General features: G+C 42.1%; 1 protein-coding gene across 1 annotated transcript; it reads right to left on the bottom strand.

The window, feature by feature from the left end:
• Nucleotides 1–614: 614 nt before the first annotated feature.
• pgk1 (phosphoglycerate kinase 1) lies at nt 615–9169 on the bottom strand. The gene is made up of 11 exons (XM_031868989.1): nt 8963–9169; nt 6872–6922; nt 6503–6658; nt 6074–6218; nt 4579–4682; nt 4364–4483; nt 2833–2947; nt 2168–2347; nt 1921–2098; nt 1372–1470; nt 615–1246 (listed from the first exon to the last, which is right to left on the bottom strand). Exons 1-11 carry the CDS (start codon nt 9025–9027, stop codon nt 1206–1208), a joined length of 1254 nt encoding a protein of 417 aa, XP_031724849.1. The 5' UTR covers nt 9028–9169; the 3' UTR covers nt 615–1205.
• Nucleotides 9170–10469: the final 1300 nt, after the last annotated feature.

The raw sequence follows: 10469 nt of genomic DNA, 5'->3' as shown, positions 1-10469 counted from the left end.
TCAAACTGAAGCTGCACTGAAGTTGTTTTTTCATTTGCTAATGATGTGAATAAAATGTGAATAAAATGCTCATACCTCGATTACGTGTTCAAACTGAGGCTTTAGTTTAGTGGCGATAAACCATTCAAACATACAGAACACAACAAACGCATCGTTGGTATTCTTCAATGTGTTGGTGCTTCTGGTGTTGACGAATATGATGTGAACTTTATTAGGTGACATTTAGGATGTGATTATTCATTTTGAAATCCCATTACTTGTAACTTAAAAATACTGATTAGATTCAAAGCTGCAGGTCTTTTAAGCTGGTTCAAAGTAGATCGTAACAGGGAAGTTTATTATTGCCCATTCAATATGTTGTGTGCAAAAATCTGAATTTTGTCAGATAAATGTAGTGAAGTAAAAAGTACATATGTACTTCTAAGATGTGAAGGAGTAGAAATAGAAAGTAAGTACATTCCTCTAATTGTGCTTCAGAAAATGTCCTTGCATACCCCCACTGTGTTCTGTGAGTTGATGAGTCTCTATAATACCTGTTATGAGACCATTGTATCGTGAGTTACTCTCCGATTACTACAGATCGTTAAAATAAAAGAAGGAAGCAGTGACAGAAGTTTTTTCACACAGAGACAGATTTATTAATCTGAACAGATCAGCGGACATCTCGTCTCCGTCTGAAGCCGCTCAGAAACCAACAACCAGGTTTTAAAGACAGAACTCCTACGTACATCACATGAACCGTGTTATCATATTTACTGTGGGTGTTGCAGGGATGTTTCCAAGTGGGTGGTTATGCAAAAGTGACGCAGCAACACACACGCACAGAGCCAGTCCTTAAGTATCTCGGGACTGAACGGCCGGACTGAACCCAGATTCAGGCGACGGTAACAACGTATCTGATGCGTTTCAGCCGTTTGACAACTTCCACTTTAACAAGCCGTTTGATCTAATGAATGATCCATTTCCTCAGAATGTTACAGACAGCGTTGACAGATCTGAGGCAAAGGAAATTAATCTCTGGTTTTAATTAAAAAACAAAGATTGAATAGAAGATTAAATGGCTGTTAAAGCAGGTGTTTTGTTTTGAAATGTTTCAGCAGTACACAGGAGCAGACACCCACCTCTCCATGTGCACCCACGCACACACACACACACACACACACACACACACACACACACACACACACACGCGGGCTGATGGAAGTTTAGGCGCTGCTCAGTGCGTCCACACCTGGCAGGACTTTACCTGAAAGAGAGACAGCAAACACACAGTCAGTAACACCAAGCTTCAATGACAAACACTGGAACGATTTACTGATCATGTTGGTGTTTATTATATTTGTGAATGATCGTCATGTTTCAGTCACTCACCCTCCAGCAGCTCCAGGCTGGCTCCGCCTCCTGTGCTAACATGGCTGACTTTGTCTTCCGTGTTCCACTTGGCGCAGCAAGTGGCGGTGTCGCCCCCGCCTGGACACAAACACAAATCACACGTTTCAAAGGTTTATTATAACATCTTAAAAATTAGACCTCTGCTTCAGACCTCGGGGATCCTTGAGCTCGCAGACGGAGAACGTCTGAGTGATTTGCAGCCTTTAATTTTGTATAAGAACTACATTTCCCCCAGAACTTTAACGACGCTGCAGAGATGGTGGGCCTGTGTATAGTGCACATCAATATCATAATCCATGTTTTTGTCTTCTTTGAGTTTGTCCAACATAAACCAGCCCACGGGCACATTTCAGCTGGTAGACAACGTGTGTGCGCTGCTGCAGTTTGTGAAGGATTTCATGGAGTATTTGTTATCCGTAGATGGATGTGTGAAGTATTTGGTGTCGGACGACTGAGAACATTGTGCACAAGAGACTCAGAGGTTGATTAGGCAGTCAGGAGACTTCAGTGAACTTTGGTCTTTCTTACCGATGATTGTGATGCAGCCTGTTTTGGTCACCTCGACCACTTTGTCCATCATGTTTTTCGTCCCTTTGGCAAAGTTGTCCCACTCGAACACACCGACCGGGCCGTTCCAGACGATCTGCTTGGCCCTGCCCACGGCCTCCCCGAAGGCCTTATAGCTCTCCGGTCCACAGTCCAAACCCTGCAGAGGAGATTATTACGGCAACAGAAACAAGCTAACGTGAAAACAAGATAAGATGGATCTTCTCACCATCCAGCCAGCGGGGATGCCAGCAGCGACGGTTGCGGTGCCGACGGTGGCTTTCTCGTCAAACTTGTCAGCGGTGATGAAGTCGACGGGCAGCGTGATCTTAACGCCGTTCTTCTCTGCTTTGGCCATCAGGTCCTTGACGATGCCGGCTCCCTCCTCATCGTACAGGGAGGTACCGATCTAAAGAGAGAGGGAGAGAGTTCAATTTATGAAAATGATCTATATGCCAAAACAGAATGTTTGAGATGTTTTCCCCATTTTCCTTTGAATTGTAGAACTGATGCTGATTAAAGAAAGTTAATTTCCCATTAAAACCCTGAAATATATCAGGTGTTCGGATGATCAAAATCTATTGATGGTTGTTAACTTTTGATGTCTTTAAGTTTGTTTCAAAAGCTTTGAAAAGAAGGCATGATGGATTACATACTTAGTATTTTCTTTGGATACCCCAGCACTACACAGTGAAGGTGATCTGTACATGTTGTAGAAAATGAAGATCTGACTGTTCAAAGTTCTTTAAGTTATTACTAAACCACTAAAGGTATGCAGAATCAGCTATTATCAGTTCCAGTTAATGCACAGAGGGCTACCACTGCATGTTGTATGGATGAGAAGCTGTAAGTTGAGTTTGTATCAAATAAAAAGCATTGTTCCGTCCTCCTCACCTCCATGTTGTTGAGGACTTTGAGGAAGGTGAAGGCCATGCCGCCGCCGATGATCATCTCATCGACCTGATCCAGCATGTTGTTGATCAGCTGGATCTTATCTTTCACCTTGGCTCTGTGTGTGTGAGTGTGAGTGAGAGAGAACACATCAGTAGAGATAAGAGACACATATATAGAGAGAGTAGTTAGACTAATACGTACATGCAGTACTAAAAAACGAACTGTGCATCAACAACTCATTGATGAAAACATCTTCGATCACACAGGCACAATTACAACCCATAAACACGTCTGTTGTTTATGAGCAGCCGTTCACTGGCTGCTCATTGCACACTGATGATCAATGTCCTCCGTTTGTGACCTGGGAGAAGGTGATTGGCTGAGCTGCTCCACGTTGAGACAGCTGCACTCTGAACTCCGGTTTAAAATGGACTCTGACACAAGGCCAAAACTCACATGTGGCCACCGGCAGCTCGGTTAAACTGAGCAACTGTAACAGCGGCTTCACCACCAAAACACAGAACACATGTAGAACCACCTGCAGCAGCACAGACACATCGGACCACAGGAAGCCGTAAAACATCCAGAATCATCTTGCTGGTCAACTCTCCTCACGTGATGAGTGAGATCTGATTCCTGCAGCTCTGCAGCTGTAATTTCAGTATATATTTCCAGCCTCCGTCGTCTGACAAAGTATTGATAACACGCTTTGTATTTTACAAATCAAGAGGTTTTTAAAATTGATGAACAAGGTGCTTATATGCGAAAATGATTTAATGTCTTATTTCTATATATTAAAAACTAAAGACAGTGTACTCAGTTAATGTCTGAACACCTTGTAACGATTATCTCTGACGTTCTCATTATTGATTACAGATGCATCAATGATCAGGACACAGACTTATTGTAGTTTCTGTCACTGAACCGGTGTAACGTCGGATAAAAAAAGGGTTTTAGCTAAAAGCAGAAAGTTTGGGCGACTGTGGCTGTAGTTTTATGCGTGTACATATATTTGTATTTTTTAAAACTGACCCCCACTGTCACTAAATAAAGTTCAAATGCACTTCAGTTAGAAATATCTGAAAAATTATTATTAAGTTAGAAATTATTCAAACAAACTGAAACTATTCCTGAAACAAGCGGGGATGTTAACTATTAAACTAAAATACTACACTGTGTATAACTTTCATATCATAAAGTGCTATAAAAATAAAGTTTATTATCATACCATTATCTCTGCCGAGTGTCTTGAAGAAAGCAGTTGTACCGCGACACCACAGATTATATAACGAGCTTATTGTCTCTATTCCTGGACGGCCAGCTGGGTCTTAAAAAAACAAAAGAGGCTGCAGTGATGATCTCTACATCACAGAAGAGAGAGAGAGAACAATGCTGACTGAGGGAAAAACTGGTCATGTTTTATGTTTTTAGCCTGGTCTGGTTGGGAAGAATCCTGCATCACAGTATTATAAACTTCTGTGCAGTTGTTAGTTCTTCTGATAAGTCTTTGAATTCAAAGAACTGCACTCACCCTCCGAGGATGGCCAGGAAGGGCCTCTGAGGTTTCTCCAGCGCCATGGCAAAGTAGTCCAGCTCCTTCTTCATCAGGAAGCCGGCCGCCTTCTGAGGCAGATTCACCCCCACCATGGAGCTGTGAGAAGGGAGGAAGAGGAGCAGGAGATATCACCGTCTCGTGATCACAGACGTTGCTGCTTCCGTCCTCCATTGATCACCCGTGCTGCTCACCTGTGGGCTCTGTGAGCCGTGCCGAAGGCGTCGTTGATGTAAATGTCTCCCAGTTTGGACAGAGACGCCCTGAAGGAGTCAATGTCCGCCTGAGAGGCCTTCGTCTGAGGGACAAAGAGAGAGGGAATGGCTTCAATAGGTTTCTTCTAACAGGTCTCTGCTTGTGCTTCACATGGAATCAGTTACTTTCTACGACATGCTATACTATGACTGAGAGACACACACACACAGTACTTTAACTTTAAATACATTTTGCTTATAAAACTTGCATACTTTTACTTAAAAGGTTTTGAACGCAGGACTTTTTACTTGTCGTGGAGTACTTCCACAGTGTGGTATCACTACTTTTCTTCCTTCACCACTGACAACGTTGTCTGTGAGTGAGTGAGTGAGTGAGTGAGAGAGAGAGAGAGAGAGAGAGAGTTCATTGTGGATCGGGTTCCTGCTGCTCTTTCACAGTTGAAGGGTACGACCGTGTGACCGGAGGGCAGCAGAAAGGTCAGGAGAGCTCTTCAGTGTCGTTCAAATGTCACACGAGAGCCGCACGCTTCATTACCGATCCTACAGTCCCAACTTCAGATTAACAAATGTACTGCTGAGCTTCTACTTTCTCCCAAAACGCTCTGTTAGAAAAGGCCACGCTGGTCTTTGTCGCACATGTAATTCAGAGTGTTATCATGAGGAGTTGGGACACACTTCTGTGATTCTTCTTGCAAGATTATTCCAGCCTCCGTCTGAGAAATGTGTGTTTAATGAACTGAAACTAAAGTCAGATGCAGTACAGTAGAAAACCAACCCACACGGGCCGCATACCAAGCAGGCCTTTCAGGACAGGAAAAGCAACACGTCCAGCCGGGACCTTCAGGGTAAATGTCAGCAGGTCAATGCTGCTGATCCACCGCAGACCGACAGCCATGAGCCGGACCTCCAGCCACACAGAGAGGAGAAGTCCAGCACATCTCAGTGGACCACTAGACATCGTTTTGAGAATGAAAACCCTGAAATGTTTTAATCTAAAATGTTCACTAAACCATATCATTTCCTGTATAATAAGAACTTAATAGTTTCTTCCATCGTGAGCAGTAAATTAAGATTTCAGACACTGAGAAATCGCCTCATTGACAGATGCTGTATTATATTAAATTACACATTTCGTTCCAATTCAAATGCATTTTTAAGTAAACATGCACTGCAGTAGGTTGGAAATGAAAGGTTGTTTCTAACACTGTCAGAGTCTCTGCACCTCTCCCGACCATGACACTATCAGACGGTGACTCAGCCGTTTCAGGCGGACGCTGCAGCTGGAGTGACTCTGCGTTTTTCCTCCAGGTGACCCAGCAGAAAGCACAGACAGCACTTAAGAGCTACAGCTCCATCCATCTTAATTTAAATCATAATCTTTTGATCCGAGACTGAAATAAGTTGTGATATTTACAGGATACGAGCGAGAGAACACCTGATCCCCTCGATGAGAACAGGCAGGGCGACGCCTCACCTTGTTCCCGGAGGCGTCCTTGCCCTTTCCCTCCTCGGCGACGTGGAAGCGGAGGTTCTCCAGCAGGATGACGGATCCCGTGGCCGGGCTGGCGCAGGCAGCTTCCACCTCTGCACCCACACAGTCCTTCAGGAAGGTGACGTCTCTGCAGAGTTGGAGGAAACGTTTGTATTTTACCACAAGCTTCTGTTTAGTTTAGATCTGTAAGTTAGTTTCTGCAAAAGCCGTTAAATGTTACACTCATGCACAGAACAGTTTCTGCAACCAGGAACCAGAGGCTTTAATTGTGAAGAGGCCACAGTAAATGTATTTGTTGCAGAGGTTAACATTCGACTGGTGATTACAAAGCAAGACAATAGTGATTTACTTTAATAACTTATCAGAATGCATTTATACCTTCTGTAAGAGATAAGTCAGTCCATCACTAACCTCCCCAGCAGGGTCTTGAGCTCGGCGGCGACCGGCTCCAGGGAGTATTTCTCAGGCATACGGTTTCCGTCAGGACGTCCCAGATGGCTCATCAACACGACGGATTTGGCCCCGTTGTCCAGACAGTGTTGGATGGTTGGAACCGCTGCCTTGATCCTGAAAATCAACACAACACACTTCTATTCAAACGCTTCTCTTTAAGAAACCTGCTGCTTCCAATATAAATCTTTTTATCCTCTATTTATCTGATGGATTAAAGAACTAACCCTCACATAACTCTAGATTTTATGTTTTGTTTGTGTAAAGATAAACTAAGACCTTTTGGTTTTAGAACACACTCCATGCTTCAGAAATGAGATGGGCCTTTACCTCTGGTTGTTTGTGATCTGCTTGTCCTTCATGGGAACGTTGAAGTCGACCCTGAAAGAGAAGAAAACTATGATGATAGTGATAATGAATAATGAGATGTCCCACGCATTATGGACGTCTTTGTTATTTCCCATATTTCCTTTTTCTACGGCGCTCATGTGTGGTGCCATCATCAGAGTACAACGAGGCCTTTTAGACAAGAAATTTCACTCCAAAACGGCGAGGTTCATGTTCACGTCATATAAGTTAACATACCAAAGATACGCAGGAAACCTTTTTTTTTACCGGATGAAGGGGACAAGGAAGGGGTTTTTGTACTGGAAAAATCTACTTAAAAATTAAATGTATTTAACTTTTAAATCAACACCAAATGAGTGCCAACTTTATTTCACGTTCAAGAGCATTTCTTTTACATATTTCTGTTCATTTCTGAGCGAGTGCATCCACCGTACACATCCATTTTGTCACCATACCCACCCCTTCAAGCTCGTACAGTACAAACAACTTGATTTGTTGCTGCATTGCATTCTGGTACCTGTATGATAACAACAGACAGTCAACACACACACACGCTTTCTTTGTTCTGACCACTGAGCTGGTTGCACACGCAGCCGTGCAGCGATACAAGCTGGCAGCTCATGAGAACATGCTGCAGTCCCTCGTACTCCGGGCAGTTACATAACCACCACCTCCCTCCGTCTGTCTGTCTGTGGACCTGATGCACCGAGACACATGATCAGCCTGCACACGCACGCACACAATGCTATAATAACAGCAATCCATTGTCTAAGCTTGAAACCCAACAGTCAGCAATTCAGCGGCTCAGCAGCTCTCGTGCCATCAAACAACTGCAGTAGTTTTCCACTCTTTCATTGTGAGGGTGGATCTGAATATCACTGCAGGTTTTGTTGAGTTGTTTAAACATGTACACACTCGACTCACACATTTATAGAGATTAGGCTAACTCAGCCAAAAAGAGTATTTCTGGAAGGCAGTTCATGGCCTCTACTGCTGGATTTTGGCTTTCTGAACAGATTTCTGTCAGACACTACCGGGTCTCTACAGCGACGGCACGCCTTCCTTCCTTTTTTAATTCTGGACCAGCTGCTCACACAGGGCCTCCTCGTCTGCAGCCAGAAGTTCATTAAACACACACATGCTGTGGGGTGTGAGATGAAGTAACGTTTTGCCTCTACACAGAGACTAACTCAACCTCTCACCACTGAGCAGTGCTAGCTGGAGGCTTGAACCTTGTCCCGTGCTGCCGTTCATGGCACCACCGAGCTGAGCAAACCGACTTTGGCCTCTGACATTCATCCACAGTGGCCATCGCAGTCTTTATAAATACATTACTTTACAGATTCTGATTGAGAATCATGAGGCATTATTAGAGGTTAAGCTAGTCAGCAGTATATAGAGTAATTAATATCAGCTGGAATGTAACTTTTACTCAAGTATTGCACTTAAGTACAATTAGAAAAAGGTACATTTACTTTACATTTTAAGATACTTTATACTTTGACTCTTCACTACATTTCAGAGGGAAATATTGTACTTTTTACCTCATCACTTTTATTTGATAACTTTAACTGGTTGCATAGCAGATTCACGCAAAATATAAACAACAAATAAATTACTCAGGTAGAGTGAAAGTACCTCAAAACTGTTAATTATATAAATACAGATCACAAAATTTAAATAAAAATATCTAAAAAAAATACCTAGATGACTACAGAATTTCCTCAGATTATCAGTGCAGTGTGTCACAAATACACTGATTGATTATTTGCATTATTGCAGTGATGTTGCTGTACTTTTATTTTGAAGGCCTGACTAGCTGCATGTCGGATGCATCCATTCAGCATCTTCTTACAGGCACGTACTGCAACATGGGGGGGAAAACGCGACAGTAACGACGTAAACCATCCATTTAGTGTCACTATGGGAGCACCAAGCAGTTTGAGACCATATGAATTATATGTTTGTGGAGCAGAACATCTCCAAAATATCAGGTAGCGCTTAGCTAGTTTAGGTAGTGTCTAAATATCCCATTTCCGCTAACCGCGTTGTTTGGGCTAGCTAACCGCTCACCTCATAATGGCCCGCTTGCCTTTGACGTCCACCTTGTCCAGGGTGAGTTTGTTAGACAGAGACATGTTGCTTGTTGTTCTTTCTCTGCTACCTTCTTCTGTCGTTGGTTCTCCTCCGCTTCCTTCTCGGCCGGGGTTAGCTACCGAGTGACAGCAGTGACCTTAGCGCGGCGCGGATGAACAGCAGCAGGGCAGTGACTGGACACGCCCCCTCTGGCTTCTGATTGGTTAACAGCGGGAAGACAAGCGAGGCTTTCGATTGGATCTTGTTGCTGTCTTTTATCTGACGTGAGCTAGCGCCCCCTGATGACGCTATCAGCTCATCCTCATTGATATTAGAGTATAAACACTAAAACACTACTAAAGGTACATTTTATGGAAGCCCATTTCCGCTGCAAAAAAAGTAAAAAAAGGTCACAAAAAAAATTAAAATTCTAATTATTTTATTTTTGCTAACTGATTTTTTTTTTTACTTTTCTTCCACCAGGATAAAAAAAAATGCTCCAACACTTTTGATGCATCCATCTGTAACCATAACACTGACCGGATGTTTCCAGTTGCGATAGAAAGTCGAAATTATGAGTCATAGAAGCAGCTCTTCATAGGTTACCCTACATTTGACATATAAATGGATTGTGAGTACATTGAAGACTTCTTTAGATGTGGCTTTATAACAGATGAAATACTTAAATTGCTTGATGTTTCACATGGATTGTACTGCGCAAACGCACCCTTGAATAGAATTGTAAGCATGAAGCAGCTCTGGAGTATAAAGAATAAAACCAATGTGGCTGAGGTAAACAGCAACTGGAACTTTTTTTTTTTTTGTTGGCAGAAAAAAAGTTTAAAAAAATAAATAATAATAATCATTTTTTGGCTGCGTAAATGGGCTTCCATAACATTTACTCAAGTACTGTACTTCCGTAAAATTTTGAGCAGTGGCGGTAGAAGTACTTGCATCTTTTAAATACTCCAGTGGAAAGTAACTCTAAATTATATTTAAGTACAATACTTAGGTAAATAAATATGTGGAATGTACATTTACTTAAGTACTGTATTAAAATACAATTCTGATGTATATGTACTTTGTTTTTGTGTTCTCCGCTACATTTCAGAGGGAAATCAAATGTACTTTTTACTTCACATTTGACTTTAATAGTTCATTTTTACACAAAAAAATGCTTATATATATATATATATATATATATATATATATATATATATGAGGCAATACACTAATAATCTAGCCAGCAGTATACAGAGTATGTAAAATTGGCTTCATGCTGACAAACACTCTTACATGTACTATTTAGTAGTAAAACAATATCTTCTACAAAATATAACACTGTGAGAGGAGCCATTCTGCATAATGAGTACTTTTACTTTTTACAACGTAGGTACATTTTGCTAATACTTTTGAAAAAAATAGGTAAAGTTCTGAATGCAGGGCTTTTATTTATATACCATGACTTCAAACATTTCAACTGAACCAGAAACCTCAAAGAGCT

This window comes from Anarrhichthys ocellatus, unplaced genomic scaffold (assembly GCF_004355925.1).
Source record: "Anarrhichthys ocellatus isolate YVR2014 unplaced genomic scaffold, GSC_Weel_1.0 scaffold45, whole genome shotgun sequence".
NCBI classification, from domain to species: domain Eukaryota; kingdom Metazoa; phylum Chordata; class Actinopteri; order Perciformes; family Anarhichadidae; genus Anarrhichthys; species Anarrhichthys ocellatus.
The sequence above is the reverse complement of the archived record's forward strand: the minus strand, read 5'-3'. Positions and strand labels throughout refer to the sequence as shown.

Coding starts and splice junctions, on each gene's coding strand:
- pgk1 (XM_031868989.1), bottom strand. CDS start 9,027: ATGTCTCTGTCTAACAAACTCACCCTGGACAAGGTGGACGTCAAAGGC. Junction 6,219..6,502: donor CTCAAGACCCTGCTGGGGAG/GTTAGTGATGGA, acceptor CCAACTCTGCAG/AGACGTCACCTTCCTGAAGG. Junction 4,683..6,073: donor AGGACGCCTCCGGGAACAAG/GTGAGGCGTCGC, acceptor TTTGTCCCTCAG/ACGAAGGCCTCTCAGGCGGA.